This window comes from Cyanistes caeruleus, chromosome 5 (assembly GCF_971803275.1).
Source record: "Cyanistes caeruleus chromosome 5, bCyaCae1.hap1.1, whole genome shotgun sequence".
NCBI lineage: Eukaryota > Metazoa > Chordata > Aves > Passeriformes > Paridae > Cyanistes > Cyanistes caeruleus.
Genome location: NC_141705.1, coordinates 81769615 through 81788668, shown reverse-complemented (window position 1 = coordinate 81788668; position 19054 = coordinate 81769615). Strand labels below are relative to the sequence as shown.

The window sequence follows — 19054 nt, the reverse complement described above, 5'->3', positions numbered from 1 at the left end:
CGGCCCGGCCGCTCCCCCTCAGGAGTCCTTTCACGGCCCCGGGCACGGCCATCCCACTCGGGCGTCCCCTCACAGCCATCCCGCCGCGCCGGCCCCTCACGGACGCCCGTGTGAGTGCCCCCAGACACCTCCATGGAGACGGGGATCTCCTGCCTCTCCAGAGCTCCCTTTCTCTTCGGAGACCGCCATGAACCGCCCCCCCCCCTCAAGAATTCCCTGGAAACGCGCACCCCCGGCCCCTCCAGAGCCCCCCTTCTCCCCTCAGGACAAAGGGGGCCAGGTACCAGCCCACAGGCCACCACCACCACCACCAAAAAAAGAAGAAGAGAAAGGTATTAATAGCGTAGCTGCCCTCCTCACTGGACCTTTTTTTTTTTTTTTTTTTTTAACGAAGCGTTACAAAAGGGATTCCGATGTTTCTTAATATTTGATTTGTTAGCAATTTCTAACTGGGCTGGTGGGGGCAAGCGATCGGCAGAGGGCGCCCCTCAGGTGACACCACGGGCAGCTGAGGTAAAAGAGAGAAACTGCTGAGGCAAAAAAAAATGCGGTTTTTTTAAGACACCATTGGCAAGCAGATATAGTCACATCCCAGTGCTCTTTATGGCAATTAAGTTGCAATCCCAGGGTACAATTTTCACGCAAAAATCTGGCTGTGTTTAGGTCAGTAAGAAGCCGGATTTTGGAGAGGGCACAGGACAGGCAGCGTGACCCTCAGGGATCCCCTCCTGCCGCAAGGGGATTTGGCCATCCCAAAAACCTCACGATGCTTCAGGTAGGCCAGAGGAAAACCTGATGACTTTCAGATTTATCAGGCAAATTCAGCACATCAAAACAGGCTACAGTCCCACACAGCACTAACTTTCCATACGGCACGTCAGGGGTTTCAGCTCTAACGCCTTAGGTGGCCACGCTGACAGTCATCTGCTTCCCTCACGTTTTTAAATGCTGAAACCGCATTTTCCACTCTCTGTCTCTGTCCTTCAGACCAAGTCAAAATGCCAGGTCAGTGCATTTCTAAGTCAATTAAAATTACACTACTGTTTTTAGGACACCTTTAGAATCCAGTGTTTTACTGGGCAGCAATGGTGTAATTAAAAAGCATTCCACGACGTTTGCAATTCTCCTTTTGGCCGTATTAGCCAAAGCGTGGAATGGCTCTCGGGGCACTTTGTAACAGATGCTGTCAGACTAAGCTGGCCCTGTAAATCAAGCAGAAATACATCACTGATCTTTCTGGTGCATTCCTGTTGGGACACGAACAAGCTCCGTTCCCTGTTCCCACCCATACACTTCCTTCTGCCCACGGAACGTTTTATTTTAGCGGCGAGTTAAAATTAAATGTTGGTTTCTGCAGTAGGAAGCGCTTGGCCAGGAGAGACGCTTACGTAACGAGCAGGCTTTATGTCTCACATTAAAATGGGGCTGTTGGGGACGGCTGAGGGTCACATGAAGGGCTCTCCTTGGCCGCCGCCGAGCCCAGGGGCTGGCAGGGAGCTGCAGCCTTACCTAAGGGCCGAGCCGTTCCCGTGGCCTCGCCTCTGTCATCTCCGTTTATCCAGCGCGCTGCACAGCCCAAAGAATTCCTCTGTCAGGGCCCTCCGGCTGGCAAAGTGCTTCGGCCCCGAGCTGGAGTTGTCAGCTTTTCAGCACAGCTCGGTAAACGCCAACATTCCAGCGGAAAGCAGCATAAAAAATGAGATCGCAGAACTTAACGTGTATACAGGATGGGGAACGCGAAAAAGGGAAGCAGCGTTTTGGTTTAAAAAATAACACAGCGTAGAAATAATTTTGGAAAATACCACAAGAGAACAGAAGTTCAATTTTTCTTGACAGCAGATTACACAGAGGGATAAGGAATGTTTCCCAGTATAAGATAAGCACTAGTTTTAGTATCACATCCCATGCTTTTCCGAGCATCATTTTTAGTCTGATCAGAGTAAAGAATAGCTGGTATCTATTATTCTTTACCACAACCTGTTTAACATTATTTAAGGAAAAAAAAAAAAAAAAAAAAAGGCATCCTCCCAGGCAGATAAATTCTTGGTCCACAGCAGTATGCAGGCATCTCCTGAGATCTGCTGTTTTTACAGTCAGATTCCCTCTCCTAAGCCAACTTCATTCAACAGCAGCTCTGTCGAGTGAATAAATTCAAGCTCTCTTGTCCTAGGATGACCTTGATATTCTACCATAGGTGCAGAGGCTCTGAATCCATCGTGTAACTAAGGAAGCTCTGAGATTCCATGGAAACCTCAGCGCCAGCAGTTGCCCAACAACACGGTGCCCTCTAAAGGTAACTCCCACAAACCTGACAAGCTGCCAGACAAGCAGCAGTGGGTGTTTTTCCCTGTACTTGGGAAGCAGGCAAATCCAAGGAAAAATGGGTAGAAGATGTGTGTGCCTTCAAGGGACCCTTCCTTCCACCCTGCTTGGGTCAGGGGGGAAGAATGCCCCTGCCATTCCCTCGGTCCCTAAGATGTAAGCATCTCCTTATTCAGTTAAACTGAAAGCACAAAAGCCAATCTAAATACAGACAAGTGCTCAAGATGAATTCCTATAGTTATTTTCATTCTTTTCCCCTCTCCTACAACATTTGCCTCACTTATTTGAAGGAGGTTCTGAAGAGAAACCTGGCAAGTAGCCTACAAAAGACTGGAATGTGAACCACTTGGGCACCGAGGTCAACATTCCTTTGAAAATGCGCATTAATATATGTGATTTACCTTGAAACTCAGGAGGGCTCAGAGTGCTGTTGTCAGGAGGCTGTGCTATTCTCAGGGTTATAGTCTGTCATGTGAAAGTTTGTTACAAGGAATGGTTTACAAAAGCATCAGCCAGCAGCCAGAGGGTGACATAAAGTAGCTTGTTCACATTTTCAGCGTCGGGATAAAAAACGTTCAAGGCTGCTGATAAATGTGCTGGCAGCAGAACAAGATGAAAGGCTCGTGCTGAAAAACCCAAGATTGTATTTCGGGTTTGGTGGCCTGAAATTGCAACTCGTAGTTGGCCATCCCCCGGCTACAGGGTGCTGGAGAAGGGAGGAGTATCTCGGCTGTCACGCCTCTCACCATCTTCCTGATGCTGGGGTCCTGCTTGGCCTGGCCCACCCTCCTCCTCAACAGCTGCTGGGATACCTGCCTGAACACCCTGGATCCTCAGCCCCTCCCTGGGCTCCCAGGTTTGGCATTTTGGCTTGCCTTTTCCAACTCGTTTTGCTTCATCCTAAAAAATTTTCTGTGGGTTCAGCACCACCTACTTTCCCCGGGTGTGCACTTAAGAGAAGCTGGTGGCAGGCCTTTCCCCCTTATCCCTCCTGGATGCAGCAGTGACAGCAGGACTGTTCTCCCTGCTGAAGGGGAAATATTCTTCACCAACAGGTTCGGCCGGTGCTGCCTCTGAGACCTTCAGGCAGGAATGGGAGTGGGGGGGGGGGGAAGAAAATCACCTCTCTTGGAAAATCAGTCTCCAGGGAAGGGGTCTAAAAGGCTTGTGAGTGATGAAGCCCAGCTTAAAACTTTGTCTTGCAAGAAGCCACCGGTGTCCTGGGCTCACCCCCACAGCGTGGGCAGCAGGGGAAGGGCGGATTCCTCCCCTCTGCCCTGCTCAGGTGAGCAGGAATTCCCACCTGGAATGCTGCGTCCAGCCCTGGGGTGCTCAGCAGGGAAAGGACATTGACCAGCTGGACCAAGTGCAGAGGAGGCCACCAAGGTTATCAGAGGGAGGGAGCACCTGTGCTGTGAGGAAAAGCTAGGAGAATTAGGATGTTTTCTGCCTGGAAAAGCTTCAGGGCAACCCAACTGCGGCCTTCCAGAGCCTGAAGGGAGCCTGCACGGAAGATGGAGACTACTTACAAGGGAGTGACAGGACAAGGGGGGATGGCTTCACACTGGCAACAGGCAGGGTTAGATGGGATATTGGGGAAAAATTCTTCCCCGTGAGGCCGTGGCACAGGTTGCCCTTAAAAACTGTGGCCGCCCGATCCCTGCAAGTGCTCATGTCCAGGCTGGACGGGGCTTGGAGGAAGCTGGTGTAGCGGGTCTGGAACGGGACGATCTTTAAGTTCCCTTCCGAGCCAGGCCATTGTGAGCCACAGCTCTGTGGCAGGAAAAGGCAGCAGCCAAGCCGCGGACGCCCGGCCCGGCCCGGCCCGGGGAGCCGCAGCCCGGGCAGAGCAGCGCGCACCCCCCGAGCCCCGGGGGCGGCCGGCGGTGCCCGGGAAGCGCTTCCCGTGCGGCGCCTGCCGGGAAGGCAGGAAGGCAGGAAGGAAGGAAGGAGGGAGGGAGGGAGGGAGGGAAGGTCGCGGGGGCGGAGCCGCCATCCCCGGCATGGCCGTGGCTGCCGCCCGCCGCGCTCTGTCCGCGCTGCTGCTGGGCCGGGGCCCGGCGCTGCCGCCCGCGCTGCGCCTGGCCCGGCCCGCCCTGGCCCCGCTCCCGGCCCCGGCCCCGGCCCCGGCCCCGCTCCCGGCCCCGCTCCGCGCCGCCCTCCGCGCTTACAGCCAGGTACGGCCGCCGAAAATGGCGGGCACCCCCCGCGGGAAACCTCCGCGGCCTTCCCCTTCTCAGCCGGGGGCTTTTCTCGTGTGTCCGTGACAGGTGACAGATGCTCCGTCCCACGAAGGTCGCCTCTCCGAGCAGGAGCCCGCCTCACCCAAGGGGGAAGGCGACGCTGTCTACCTCGTCAGGGCACAAGGATTCCCGTTCTCGTGCACCGAGGAAGATGTCCTTACCTTCTTTGATAGTATGGGTGCTCGTTTTCCTGCCTAACTCTTCTGCATGCTGGCACTGAGCCCATCAGTTCATGACTACCTAACAGAAGGAAAACTTGGTGATCGTTAGCCAGAGAAAGCTGAGGTCTTATTATTGCTGCAAAATTATTCACAACTGACACATATAAAGGGAATAATCAACATCCAGACTGCTGGACACTGCCTAGGAGCTCATCCTTACGGTCTCTTGAGCTTAGCTGGACGAGTTCATTCTTAATCAATGTCTCCACAGCAGAGGCAATCCAGTTCCAAGTGATGCTCTTACAGGCCATTATGGCTGGCTCAAACTCCTCTCTTTTTAAGACACAGGAGGTTTTTACTGATTAGTATAAACTGCAGTGCTGTTTTCTGATTCTCATTCATAGCTTTTACACACCTTTGTGGTGCCAGTCCACCCTACTGCCCTACGATGCTGCATCCTCCCAGGGGCCAGAGGCACATTTTTAAATTCCTTGCTGGCCTGCCCAACTAAAGCAAGGCGGCCTGACGTTAGACTTTGTGTTAGAAACACGAGCGTTGTAGCCTTTGTTCCGCAGCGCTGAGGGGACGAGCCCCGAGCACTGCGGTCAGGACACAGATCCCCGTGTCTGATGCAGGCCTGTGTGTCCCTGTGTTGTGTGTCCTTTGGTTTCCAGGCTGTAGAATTCGCAACGGTGAGAACGGGGTACACTTCCTCTTAAACAGGGATGGGAGGCGCAGGGGGGATGCCTTGATCGAGCTGGAGTCCAAGGCAGATGTCCAGAGAGCCCTGGAGAAGCACCTGAGGTACATGGGCCCACGCTACGTGAAAGGTGGGTTTGGAGCAGCAGGAGTTTCCTGTCAGTGGAACCCCCCGGGGGATGAGAGAACTCCTGAAACATGGTGGGGGTGGAGCTGAGCCGCGGGTCATGGACACGTCCTGGGAGGAAACAGGATGGAGCTCTGGGGCGGGGGAAAGCTGCCTTAGGAGAGTGCCTCCAGTGCCAGGTGGGAAAACGCTCCACGGCCGCGTTCCTTGCAGTGTTTGAAGTCCACGACAGCGATGTGGAGGGCCTGATGCGGAGCCTGCGGGACGAGTCGCAGGCCATGAGCGACGGAGTTGTGCTGCTCCGAGGCCTCCCCTTCACCTCCACCGAGGAGGACATTGCAGATTTCTTCTCAGGTAACTCAGCCTGGGCCATGCTCTTCCTTGACCAGGCATTCACTTCCTTAAGCTGATGGTGTCGTTCCTCGAGGGACGAGGCAAAGCACACGCAGCCTCAAACCCTTTAAACACCACAAGGAGTTCTCCAGAAGTCACACAGGCTTCCTGAGCACCTTGTGCATGTCTAACCCAGAATCAGTACCTTCAGCATTCCACTTTGGGCCAGGGGAAGCGGAGGAAGGGGACCAGATGTTTGATGTTGGATTGCTATCGGTGTGTAATTTGGCAAACTTGAGAAGGAAAAAGGCTTGAGTGATAGTTGCAGCCCAAGTGGATGCAATGTGGGTGTTCCCAGCTGTGGCATCAGGATGGGTAGGTCACATATGCCTCTTGAATCCTTGTCCCATGCTCGGTGCTGGAGTGGTCCAGGTCCTGGCTCCCCAAGACATTCTACAGCACAAAAAGTGAAATTCACCGAATCTGACTTGAGTTTTAAAAAATACAGAAAAAAAACTACCATAATAAGAGAAAAATTCAAGAGCGTTTGTGCTCTGGATCTACTTGTTGTCCAAAACCTGGATTCACTTACTTGAAGTCTCAAATTGATTCCTTTTTTCAGTTCAGTCTTCTGTGGAAACTGCCTTAAAGCAAAACAATTGGAGTTTATAAAAGGTACTTAGTTCAGCACAGCAGTTGTTTCAAAAGTATTTAGCTGCTCAGTTAGCTTGTCAAAAACCAGAAGAGTAAGGGAAAAAAAGAAAAAAAAAACCAAACAACTTTCTGAGCTACATAGCACAAATTTCTGCCACAGTCAATGCCTTTTTCTCCCCTGCCATGTCTAGGTCTGAAAATAACAGACATAGCTTTCCTTTACCGGGGAGACAGAAGAACGGGAGAAGCTTTCGTGCAGTTTGCGACTCCTGAAATGGCGGCCAAGGCCCTGCTACGGCACAGGGAATACATGGGAAGTAGGTGGGTGCTTCCCTGGAGTTCAGGGGCTAGGAGAACACGGTGTGAAGCACATGTGGGACTGGCAGCCAGCCTCCTGCCAGCTCAAACAGCTCATCTCACACTCACAGTGCAATTAAGGGGAGCAGAGGCACCTGCAGCGCTCGTAGTTTGGCGGACTTTGGGGCCTCTCAGAACGTCTGCAGTTGTTGGGGTATTCCTGAAGACATTCTCATCCCAATGAAAAGGGGTGACAGCCTCCAGAGCGGGGAATGCTGGATAGACACAGTCTGCCCAGGCCTCAGTGCACAGGGATCCTGTGCCCCCTTCAGACACGTGATCCTGACAGATTCCCACAGGTTCCTCCATTCTTTGGGTAATTTTGGCAGCGTGCTCCTGCCCTTCAGGCCAGTGCCCGGCACAGCCGGCGCTTCCTCCCAAGGGGGACCCGCTTGAGGCATGGCTGACCTGGCTTGGGTCCATTCCCAGCAGGGACTGCTGGCCATCTCCCACCTCCTTGGTGACCACATCCCCTTTGGCAATTACACCATTTTATTCCAGAGCACTCAGCCCTGTGCCACACTCTTACCTCCCAAGAGCCTCTTGCCTCTCAGAGGCACAGGGCCACATTTTCCCAGAGCCCATGGTATCACTGAGCTTAGAAAAGGCCTTTAAGATCGTTGTGTCCAACTATGAACCTGCACACTGCCCAGCCTGGCCCCAAGCCCTGTCTGTAAGCCCCACAGCTTTTAAATACCTCCAGAGGTGTGTGCAGAAAAAAAAAACCCCAAACAACCAAGGCTGCTTTTCCTTTCTGAGCTTTCTGATTTCACTAATCTATAAAACTTTATCTGCACCCCACATAATAATGAAGAGTTTTCCAAACCATACCTCTCCTCCTGCACACCAGCTACCTTCCTTTTGTTTCCTTACTTCCTGTTTCCAGGCTGCATTTCCTTGTTTGTCAACCTCCCCAATCATATTAAAAGCAAACAGCTGTTCCAAGGGCAGAATTTGATTAATTAATTAATTGAATTAATAGGACTCCCCTCCTCTGAAGTAGAGCTCAATTCCAAATCTACTGATAATTTTTTTTTTTTGTCACAAAAAGAGCTGACCTGACTCATCCATCTGGCTCGCACACCTCCGTTTCCATGTGATTAGCCAAAAAACGGAGGGGTTTTCAAAATTGCTGGCAGCGTGCTCCCATTCATTCTTCCGGGGACTCGTGGGGGTTGAGCTGCACACAGGGTTGCTTCCCTTAGTCTGGCTGCTCCCTTCAGGAAGGGTGGAAGGTCCCCTCCCTTGGATGTCTGTATTCCCATCACACTGTTCCTTCAGTGCTCTGGAAACTGCCTGATTTAACAGTGCCGGTGAAATCCCATCCGTTTCACGCGCGTACGGAAAATCTTAGGGCTCCACACAAGTATTTCCTGCGACCCTGTGCATCCTGTGTGACCCTGTCTGCTCTGGGACCTGTTTTGTGGCTGGCTGGGGTGTTAGATTTGGGTGCAGCCTGCACAAGTGCAGCGAGGGGAAAACAGCTTCCAAACGAACTGTGGCGGCGAAATGAATTAATTCCTCAGTGCCTTGGTGTGCCATGTGCTCTTTCCCTTTGGGCTGCAGGTACATAGAAGTGTACGTGAGCAGAAAGCAGCAGATGCAAAGGCACATGCCCTACAGCAAGCAGGTGATGGCCTATTCCAAAGCCAGAAGAGAGTATGAATCCATCTCTGAAGACAGGGGCTGGAGAGACGCCGGAGGCTCCTGTGCCGAAGGAGAACCCAGTGAGTCCCTCCCTGTCATTCCTCGAGGCCCCTCCGTGTCACCCCACGTGCCCACGGATTTCACCTGAGGGAGAGGGGCCCTGTGAGCACTAATGATGGTTTTTCCCCTCCATTCCACAGAATTGTGCAGGGAAGAAGCAGAAAGCTCCAGGGATGTTTTAGAGTCTGAGAACGCCCCAGCACAGCACTTTGTCCACATGAGGGGTTTTCCTGCCCAGGCCAGTGCCCAGGACATAATAAATGTGAGTAGCAGTGCGGCTGCGGATCAAGCGTGGTTCTGTCATTACCCGTGCAAAGCCTCAGTTAATTGTTACAGCTGCAGGAATTGCAGGCTTTTAATTAGCTAGTGTCTCTTAGCCCTCGGTGCCGTGTGGCTCTGGACAGCCGTGGCCTCGGGCACAACGGCGATCCGCTGCTCTCCCTGAAAAAGACGGAATTACGGCTTGCTGGGATGTGTTAATATCCATCACCCCAGTGACTGGGGAGTGCCTCAGCTTCACCCAGATGGATCAGGGAGCCTGGTGCTGCTCAGCTCAGACCCCCCAGTGGCTTGGCAGGTTTTGGCAGTAAAAGCTTTTGAGTTTTTGGCGAATAGGGTGCATGACTGCTGTTCTGGTCTCACCAAGCTGTCTTTCCCGCTTTTCAGTTTTTCGCTCCACTGAGGCCCACCAGGATCTTAGTGGAATACAACTCCCACGGAGATGCCACAGGAGAGGTGGATGTGCACTTTGAGAGCCACGAGGACACGGTTGCAGCGATGGCCAAGGAGGGGTCACAGATGGGTAAGTTAGAAAAAGAGAGGGGATCCTACAACCCTGGGACTGAGCCCTTGGGGGGTTTGGCACAGCTCATCCCGCAAGTGTCTGACCTCAGCCCGCCTCTCTTCCCTTCCCCAGAGGGCTGTGCCATCGAATTGCTCCTGAAGCAACATCCAAGGGGAAAGGAGAACTGCTAGTGACAGCACAGGCACACGTTTGGTAAGCACATCCATCTCTGTCCTCCCTGCTCTCTTGGTAACAGTGTGTGCCCCAGGCTCACAGCCCACAGTATTCCAAGCAGCCCAAATGCTAAAACACAGAGGGGCTGGAGGGAACCACCCCCCAGCCTGACACCAGGTGTCCAGCCTGGATCTCACAGCCTGCACCTCCAGAGTCCACAGGTGCCGGTCCCGCAGCACAGAGGCAGTGCGGAAAGTGCTGATGGGCTTATATTATTCCCTGGCAAGGAGAGGAGACGTGGCTCAACATTTCCCACAGATATTCCACAGATTCCACTTTGTAGGAATTGGTCTTCTGGGAAGGGTGGGCTTGGAAAGGACCCTGAAAGATGGGGGACAGCTTGTTCCATGAATTCCCATCAGAAAGTGGGGGGTGGTGGTCACTGCTCCCCAAGCCCTGGTCCCTGCAGCAGGGAGGGCAGCCCCCCCATCCTGGGTTTGTAACCCAGGCCAAGGATAAGCCCTTGGATTATTCAGGATGCAGACTGCGACCTCCTACCTGCGTCCCACGCTTCCTTGGCAGCTCCCTCGTGTTGGTGCCTGTGCTGGGGGGAATTCAACACCCCCACCCTGTGTGCCTGTGCTGCAGCCCCACCTGAGCATGTCCCACCCAGAGTCTGGTATTTTCCTGTTACCTAACTACTACTGCATTCTAATCGAGGGTTAACTGGGAATAAAATGCAGTGGGCATTGGAGAAAAAAAGGAAAACAGTAAACCACAGTGAGGGAGTGAGTGATTTCTATTTTTCCTCTTGTTTTTAGGCCAAGAGAACACATTTCTTGGGTATGAGCATGAAGATCAGCTCCAAGTGTCACCACTCCACGAGGACGACAAGCTAAGATTAGTTCAGCCTTGTGAAAGAGCTTGAAATGAACGCCATGGGCTGTGGGGAATTGCAGCAGCAGCAGCTGCAGTGGGAATGGCCATGGCTGCAGGGTGGAGCAGTCCTGGGCTCCAGGTGCACCAGGCTGCATTAATAAAACACCAGGATTGTCAATTAGCAGCTGAGTGATCTAAGTCCTCACACAGGTGCACCCTGTTACTCTGAATCCTTTCATCCCTTCAGCCCAAGAGGAATGGGATGGAAAAACCACTCAGGAGGCAGGATATGAATGATCAAGTTGTTTTATTGTGTGGAACAAAATTCACATCAGAAAACTTGTCCCCCCCACTCCCAAGGTCCAGGTGTGAGCCCACCCTGGCCTCACACAGAGTACCTGAGCACAAAGGGAGCTGGCAGCCAGCAAGGTCCCACCTTCCCACAGGCCAGTCCCATGTGCCCTGGAGGGGCTCAGCCACCTCCCTGATCCATGGAGCTTAATTCTCCATTTCCAGTTAATTGCTCCCTCAGCATTGCCTGGCTCTTACTTTCTCCTTGGGGAATGAGTCACACTGGGCTTGGGTGCAGGAGCTGACACTGCTGGATGTGTGCAGGACGTACTCAGAACTACTGACACTAAATTCAGTGTTTTCTCCATCCACCTGCAGTGCCTCACCCCTGCAGAGAACTTGGGAATTCACCTGCATTCCAGGCTTTTGGTATTTCAACACTGTTGACAACTCCTACCATACTTCAGGGAATACCAGCAAAGAAATGGGTCAGAAGCTGTTCTGGGGGGGCAAAAAAGCAGAGAAGCTGGGTAGCTGAATGTGCCACGTCCTAAAAGGATCTAGGAGAGACCGTTCCTGGTACAGAGCAGTACCAACTGTGTCAGTATCTCAGCTCCATTAGTGGCTCCAGCCAATCTCCTCCCAGGAATTAACCGCTACCCCCTACCAGCATCTGCACAAACCACGGTGCCTTTGTCACGCCAGTGCATCCCTCTTCTATGAACTACAGGACATTCTGTGGTGTCAGGCACTGCAGGAGGTGCCAGTGGGAAAGGAGTAAACACTCCTGTGACATGTAAAAGCCACCACACTTTTTGAACTAACAAACTTCCTTGAGGGAACAGGAACAAAGAACGACATGGCACGAACCATGAAATCTCTATGAACTGTGTGTGTGCAATTAAAATTCCCATCAGGTGAAAAGTGTTCCCATTTAGTTTTGATCCAACAGAAAGTGAAATGCCAGGTTTATTGTAACAATGTTTTTCTGTGTGGGCGAGGCGGAGAGGTGGATCCAGGTGGCCACAAACCTCTGTATGATGGGGATTGGGCCCAGCCCCTGAAGCAGAGGGGGAACAGAACATTCACAGCTTGGTTTGGGGTGCCCCTGTGCAGACTAAGCCCCTGGTCAGAGCCCTGAGCCAAGGAAACGCAGGAAGGATGTGTTCACTGCCCTGCTCACACCATCGCCCTGGGGTTCCCAGGATGAGCCAGCCTGTCCAGGGCAAAAGGAAAAGGGGAAATGGGATTTCAAGTGCAGCCAGACGTGAGGAATGCCAACGCTCCTGCTGGGTTTTGGGGAGCCTTTGCTCAGCAGCAGCAGCAGACACCCACACTGCACACGTGAGGGTGAGAACGCTCCTGACTTCCACATGCAGGAAACAGCTCTGCTTTGGGCAGGGGCTCCCAGAGTCCTGAGACTGCTCAGGCACACCCTGGGGCTGCTGCATGTGACATTCCCAATGCAATTCTGCACAGCACAGGCTGCTCTTGGTACAGGGCTCGGACTGTTGTTCTAGTAACAAGAGATTCTAATCACCAAGAAGCTGCTTCCCATCTGACCTCCAAAGTAAATGGGCAAGTGTCTTCCCATTGCCCCTGACCAGGCGCAGAAACACCGTCAGCTCCAGCCGTTGTTTGTCACCTCAGTGCCAGCCGCTCCCTACAAGGGGCTGCTGGAATACTGCTGGATGAGCCGCTGGTGGCAGGGGTTGCAGACGCGCTCGGGGTTGATGCTGGACGGGAGGGGCAGCTCGTGCACCGAGCAGGCTTCACAGAAGGTGCCCCCACAGTTCTTGCAGACGTTCTGGAATGCAGGAAAAGGACAGAGGAGAGGTTCAGATCCTGGTGGATCAACAAGCACTGAGCTAAAGAAGGGAGGAAGCTGCTAAGGGGGAGGAACAGCAAACCACTGAACAGGGCAGAGCAGAGAACCATCAGCCCATCAGCATTTAACCAAGCTCTGTTAAGGGCAGAGGGGCCTGTAGGGGCTCATTTCTTGGTACAAGTCACCAGCACCAATCTGTGATTCCACAAGAAGCAGAGGGGACTCTCAGTCACCAGGCGTGGGACACGCCAGTTCAAGTCCAGGACTGACCTTTCTTTGGCTCCGGCTGTCCTCCTCCTGGCAGAGCTGGCAGATCTCGGCGTGTCCCGGCCCCGAGAGCTGCTCCTAAAGCCCCAGCCAAAACCAAGACATTCTGCTTTACGTGGCTCCCGTGGCAGAGCTCGGCAGCAACAAGGGGGGAACAACTAAGCATGGTTTTCACTGGGAACGAGCTGACAGCAGCAGAAATTCCCAGTGGACGAGACAGCACAAGGCACCCCACTGGCACTCCAGGGTCTGGCTGTGCTTTGCCAGGCACACAGAGGAGGAGTGGATTTTGATCCAGCTGATTTACAGGAAAAGAGCAAAACAACCAAGGAGAATCACCCACCTGTTCTTGCTGCGTGCTGCTGCTGGGTGACCTACAAGGGAAGAACAGTGTCACTTGGAACAGGCCTTCCATCGCCAGAGCCTTTACATAAAACATCTGTGCGATCAGGGAATGCCCTCATCCTCTTTTAAAAACCCTCCCCAGATTTCTGAGTAGCACTCCTGGTTCCATGGGAAGAACAGAAGAAAAAATAGCAAAATGCCTTCAGGAGAGCTGAAGAGAGGGAGCATGAACACAGAAGAGACTGTTGAGCTGCAAAACTGGCTTTAAAGGTAGGCCTGCAAGTTTGGTCCCTACCCCTGCTGTGAAACACAGCAGTAAAGCACCACTGGGCCTGTAAACCATCCACCGGACCCTCCCTTGCTTCACACTCCAGGTGAAACAGGGGTAAAGCATCTCAGGCCTGGAAGGCTTTCAGTATCTGGCAAAGCAGATTTGAACTGCTTTATGCTATTTTTTAGAGAATATTTTCCTGATTAACTAATTGATCAACTCAATGGAGAGTGCTGGAGGCACTGCAGCAGGGCCCTGACAGTCAGAGCACTTCCCGCGGGCTGTTCCTTCCCCGAGCCAAAGCCTCGGCACTGAGCTGTGCCCAGGGGCTTTATAAACAACTTTTAACTCCTAAAAGCAAATACTGCAGTCCTGCAACAAGAATCCTCCTCTGTAATAATTCAGCTTGGCAACAAAGGACCTGAACCACAATCTTATACAGCCATCTTAAAATCTCATTTGAAGTTCTCTTTCCCCAAGAGCTTCTCTTTAGGAGGTCCAAACACCCTTCTCCTTTCTCTCACCAAAGACACTTTGGGCATGAGTTCCAAAGGTCTTGCATTTGGCTTACTGAGGTTTCTCCAGTCAGAAAAATTAGCAAACAGCAGATTTAGATAGAAAAAAAGTCACAGGTAAATGGGAGAGACACAGAGCTTTTCCCATCTGAAAGCACTGATGGCAAACACCAGAACCCCCTCCTTCCCTTTGAGAGCTATGGAAAAGCAGCAGAGAACTCAACTAAGGGCATCAGGTTGGAAATCCTTCTTTAAAAGGCAAGTTGGACTATCCCAAATTCCCTGTTGGCACAGAAATTGGAGAAGGGAAAGCAGAGAAGGGAAAGGAGAGGCAGAAATGAGATTTGTTTCCTTCCTTACCTGTGTGTCAGGACGCTGTTCTCTCTCAGCGGCTGCTTCAGTTTAGTATTTTCTTCCTCGATTTTGAGCTTCCCATCCTGCCAAAAGGAAACACTGACCCATGAGCTGCACTCGAGGCAAACTCCCGTTACACTCCTGCTACACTGCAAGGGGACAATTGGCACCGCTACTGCCACTCCTTGGCACAGAGGGGTACGTGGGTGCCAGTTTCCCCTGGGAGCAGCTCTCAGTGCTTTCCCTGTGCTGCGAGCAGAGGGGACCGTGCCTCTCGGAGATGGGCAGGGGTCCCATCACCTCCTGTTAGCACAAACACCACAGCCACCAGTTCTTATCTGCAGAGCAGAGCCTGAGAACGAGGATGGGCTGGAGAGGTTTTGTAAAAGCTGACCAGAGACAAACCTTCCCAGCTAGCAAAGAAAAGAATCCTCCCCTTCTCCCCAGCTGAGATGTGGGTCACAGCTGAACCCTGAGGCCTAAAGCACTTGACTGAAATCGTGTAATACTGGTCAAAAAGGACAAAACTGCACCATTCAAGCAGACCAAGGGGAAACAAAGAACCGCAGCAGCCATCTCTGCTACTGCGCAGTTCTCGTTACAACTCCAACTGCCTGTTCAGAGTGTCTAAAAATCCTCCCAAAGCTCCTCTGGTTGTGGCACAGGAACAACAAACATTTACTGCCTGAGAAAGCTCAGTAAAAGCCAAGCCAAGGGAAACTGTACCTCAAACCCGAGCCAAAACCCAAGTCACATTACCTGTCTGAGCCAATTCTTTGGGCCTTTTTTGCTTTCTTGGCTGCGCTGGTGACTGTGAGACCATCTGTCTCTTTCCCGCCTTAGCTCCAGTTCTAGCTGGCTCCTGGAATACCAGGTGGAATTGTGAATAAAAGATGGTTTGGGGACACTTGGCATTGACAACTGATGAACTGTTTGACCCTTCCTTCACACCCCTAACTCAAGAGCTAAAAACTGCCTCCTGGAACCCAAAGCTGTCTCGCGGTGTGTTTAGCTGTAATGTGTCAGGATGAAAAACCTCCAAGTCCTTCACCTAATCCTGGCAGAATTTAGGAATGCAGAATCAGTTGGACGCAGAACGCATCCAACTGATGCAAAACCTGCCCCATTCGCCCTTGTTCTCCTAAGCTCACCCACGCACACCCAGGACCTCGCACCAATTGCTGACCACAGCCATTTTCTGGTTGTCAGAGCAGCTTTTTGAAAAGGGAAAGAAAAAGCTGGGCCAGCGGGGGAAAGAAGGGACAAAAACCTCCCTGCATCCAGCAATGCTCCCACAGAATTCATCCCAGTGACCTTGCAGCAAGCCACAGACGCGTCAAGGCTGCAGGAGATGCTCTTCTATTTTAAGGAAAGAGATTTGTCTGTGTCCCTGATGCTGCTCAAGCGATGAAGCTGCAGGGGAAGATGGGATGGCTTTTGACAAGGTTTCTGTTTGGCTTCCAGCAAAAGTAAGAGCAGTTTCAAATGGGGAACAAGTCCACAGCACGGTACGGTGTGTCAGGGAAGACAACCAGAATCACTGCCCTTGCTCCAGCCCCTTCAGTGTCTGCTCCAGGCAGAGACTTGGCTGCTCAATCCCCTGCCCAGGAGCAGCAAACTGTTGGGATATCCAAATGTTAGCTTTGGATTCCCAATTACCACGGAATCACAGGAGGTTTGAGTTGGAAAGGACCTTACAGACTATGCTGTTCCACCCTGTGCCACGTGCAGGGACAACTTCCATGGGATCAGATTGCTCCAAACCTATCCAACCTGCCTTGGAACACTTGCAGGGACAGGGCATCCCCAACTACTCTGGGCAGCCTGTGCCAGTGCCCAAGTGATGCTGTTAGCAAGGATTTCCCTCCCTGGAGTTACACCTGGTGGCACCTAACACACAACTCTCACCTCACTCCCTCTCCACCCCCTGCTTCCCCTCTGCCATCAGCCCGCCTGCTCTCCCCTAGACACAGCAACAACAGCCCAGAAAAGAGGTTGGAAAAGCGTCTCTTCACCGCTGCCTGCAGAGCTCTTCCACTTCCAGCTGGAGGCTGTTGATTTTGTCCCCAAACTCCTGCTTGAAGAGCCGGTTGTCCTGCTGGGCCAGCTGCCGGTCCTTCTCTGCCTGTCGCAATCTGGATTTGAGCCACATGAACTTGTGATAAAAAACAAAAGCCATGGTGGGGAGGAAGACCGAGTTCAACCAACAAATAAAAATCCCAGTGAAAAGGTAAAGCCAAAAAAAGAGAATGGTAAAAACAATGGAAAGGAGGAAAACAGTTAAAAGCAAAGCAAAATGTAGGTGAACCAGGCAGAAGCTCTCATTTTCAATAGTTTTTATTCTACCACTACAGTTTACAGCCATTAGATGAGAAACAAAAAACATCACTTTTATCCAGATTCGAAGCAAACCTCAAGTACACAGAATTTTAGGTCCAATTGGAGTTTAATGTACGTTACATTTCAGCTTTGCACAGGTAACTGGAACTTGCAACATAGGTTGTAGCTACTCTATTGAGAATTAGTGCATGTTCCTGGTCTCTCCCGTGGATGGACAATTGGGCTCAAGCCCCAGGCATCAGTACACCACCACGTTCCCTCTCGGGGCCTGACATCAGAAGCAGCCAGATCCTTAAATCTGTCTGATTTCAGCACAAACCTCACCATCCCACACCCTGTTCCTACAGCAGAACTGCACCAAGGGGCAGGGGAGGTTCCTGCCCACGCCAGCTGTTCACACACCTCCATCAAAGCTTCCACCTTTCCCTTGGGATTGTTTATTCTCCAGGGAGTTAGGATGAGTTTCTAGTAGCAGGTTACTGAGGGGTGAGTTTATAGGTTGAAGCATGCGGCTCAGGCACGGCAGGGAGGCTCCCAGCAGGAGCCAGGAACGAGCCCCACGGTGGCCGCGCTCACATCCGCGGGGAGCAGGCCGAGCCCCGTGGATTTTTAAACACTCCGAGCTGTTCCCTCCTGTGTTGGTCACATTTGCCATCCACTGCCCCAAGGAGCACCGTCCCACAGGTCAAAGGGAGAACTGACACCACAGAATTACTACAGGCGTCTCGCCAGAGCGAAAAACCCCTCATTCGACACAAAAACTCCCCAAATCCGACCTTGCAGAAGAAAGGAAGATCTCAAGGAGCCCTTATAGACCTAAAGCCTGTGAGAGGCCAGCACAGGGACCTCAGGGATCAGAGACTGTTAGTTTATAATAGTTCAAGCTACAGTTACTTCAGATTTTGCACCAGGGTGTTAAACTGGCAATTTTTTTTCCTATTGAGAGGTGTTTCCAAGCTTTAGCTCTTGTTCCATTAGCAAATTCCATTTGTTTTGAGCAAGGCAAACTCAGAAGAAAATGCAACAAGTGTAAAAGGCAATTCTTTTCAGCCACCAATTACTCGGACAAGAGAAGGGCAAGGAGCACATTTCCATCTCCACTCCCCGCTGCTGAACACCGGGTTCCTTCTTTTTTTAATGTGTTTTTGTTTCCTTTGAATGAAGATCAGATTATTTTTCAGAATACCGCTAACTTCCCCTCCTGGGAAGGGGAAAGACCTCCCAAAACACTTCTCCTCCACTTCCTTGGGTCGGGAAGGACCACAGGCTATGTCTGGAGGGATTCCTGGCAGAGGTAGAAGCAATGCAAAGAGAAGGAGGTTTCCACTGAACTGACCACTCTATCGGGTTACTCTAAGACACCTACAGCTACTAATTCTGGACACATGAAGTTGAAAGGAATAAGGATAAGTCCCCACCCTCCCCCCAAGTCCCTAAGGCAGAATCCAGGCAGGCCGGTTACGGGAGGGCCACTCTTCCCGGTGACGGGCCAGCGTCGCGCCCGCTCGGCTCGGACTCGGGGCTGAACCCTCACACCAGAAGAGAACGGGGAAGGGCTCGGGGTACGCACACAACTACTGTCAACAACTTCCAGGGATGCATTTCTCATCTACTTCACAAAAGGGCAATACAGAAAAGGAGCTGAATGTCCCGAGCTGGCCGCGGTCCCGAGGGCGGTGCTGCCGCACGCGCTGACGGCAGCGGCTGGGCACGGCCACCTCGCCCTCTCCTGACGCTTCCCCAGGCGCTCAGTGGCCAGCTCCTTGGTACTTGAACACGCTTTAAATGGCAGGGTTGGGGGTTTTTATACCCGACTAAATCGCGGCAGAAAAACTCATTGGGTTTTAAAAACTTGGCAAATTCCAAATCAATTTTAGGTGACAATTAACATTTTAACAGTTGCTTTTAGCAATTCTCAAGTTCTCCCCTCATTTATGAGTTCTGATGTCAGAGCTGTGAGGTGGCCAGACATAAAAATGTCTAATGATGCTTCTGGATCAGTTTGTTTGCTACACTATTTAAGGTTTTTGCCTGTTTCACCAAATCCTTTTCACTGTGTAAGTAAGTCAGAATGAGGATGATGAGAAAATGGAAAAAATAAAAACAGCAAGAGAAAAAGAACACATGAATTAGCTGAGTAGATATCATGAAACATTTTCAAACACCAACTTCTTACAAAGAAAACCACCCCGCTGTTTACTGAGACCTGATCCCAGTATAAACCCTAAACTGAGAGCACCCAAGGGAGCACAATGCTCTACTCATTAACCAAGTCCCAGAGGTGCTGCTCCCACTGCTCCCCTCAGGCAGCTGTGTCTAGCACAGCACCAGGACTCTCCCCTGGCCCATGCTGGATCCATGGGATACAACACTAAAGGACACACCAGTGGATCGTGGTTCAAG

General features: G+C 51.9%; 2 protein-coding genes and 1 long non-coding RNA gene across 16 annotated transcripts in view; 2 read left to right on the top strand and 1 right to left on the bottom strand.

Moving 5' to 3' along the window:
- Positions 1 to 50: 50 nt before the first annotated feature.
- Positions 51 to 2293, top strand: LOC147653310 (uncharacterized). Its single transcript, XR_015287347.1, has 3 exons — positions 51 to 332; positions 664 to 775; positions 2171 to 2293. It is a non-coding gene; the product is annotated as an uncharacterized LOC147653310 (long non-coding RNA).
- Positions 2294 to 4307: 2014 nt separating this feature from the next.
- Positions 4308 to 10621, top strand: GRSF1 (G-rich RNA sequence binding factor 1). The gene is made up of 10 exons (XM_023927037.2): positions 4308 to 4499; positions 4593 to 4737; positions 5401 to 5556; positions 5766 to 5906; positions 6731 to 6860; positions 8463 to 8623; positions 8744 to 8865; positions 9270 to 9405; positions 9520 to 9600; positions 10383 to 10621. Exons 1-9 carry the CDS (start codon positions 4326 to 4328, stop codon positions 9576 to 9578), a joined length of 1224 nt encoding a protein of 407 aa, XP_023782805.2. The 5' UTR covers positions 4308 to 4325; the 3' UTR covers positions 9579 to 9600; positions 10383 to 10621.
- Positions 10622 to 10730: 109 nt separating this feature from the next.
- RUFY3 (RUN and FYVE domain containing 3) overlaps positions 10731 to 19054 on the bottom strand; it is a 46709-nt gene continuing 38385 nt past the window's right edge. For 10 of the 14 annotated variants that reach the window (XM_086890775.1, XM_086890774.1, XM_086890778.1 and 7 more), the window contains 6 exons: positions 16327 to 16446; positions 15071 to 15173; positions 14318 to 14394; positions 13170 to 13200; positions 12830 to 12904; positions 10731 to 12538 (listed from right to left, as the gene is read on the bottom strand). In XM_086890775.1, coding sequence (XP_086746901.1) covers positions 12395 to 12538; positions 12830 to 12904; positions 13170 to 13200; positions 14318 to 14394; positions 15071 to 15173; positions 16327 to 16446 — 550 coding nt within the window. In that variant the 3' untranslated portion in view covers positions 10731 to 12394. Of the gene's footprint in view, positions 12539 to 12829; positions 12905 to 13169; positions 13201 to 14317; positions 14395 to 15070; positions 15174 to 16326; positions 18705 to 19054 lie in introns of those variants that run through there. The other 4 variants (XR_015287337.1, XR_015287338.1, XR_015287336.1 and 1 more) reach the window with 3 other exon arrangements.

What these genes read in the sequence shown, in the direction of transcription:
- GRSF1 (XM_023927037.2), top strand. Translation starts at nt 4,326, where the DNA reads ATGGCCGTGGCTGCCGCCCGCCGCGCTCTGTCCGCGCTGCTGCTGGGC. An exon ending in CATTGCAGATTTCTTCTCAG is followed by an intron (nt 5,907 to 6,730) that starts GTAACTCAGCCT and finishes TGCCATGTCTAG; the next exon opens with GTCTGAAAATAACAGACATA. An exon ending in AGGGAATACATGGGAAGTAG is followed by an intron (nt 6,861 to 8,462) that starts GTGGGTGCTTCC and finishes TTTGGGCTGCAG; the next exon opens with GTACATAGAAGTGTACGTGA.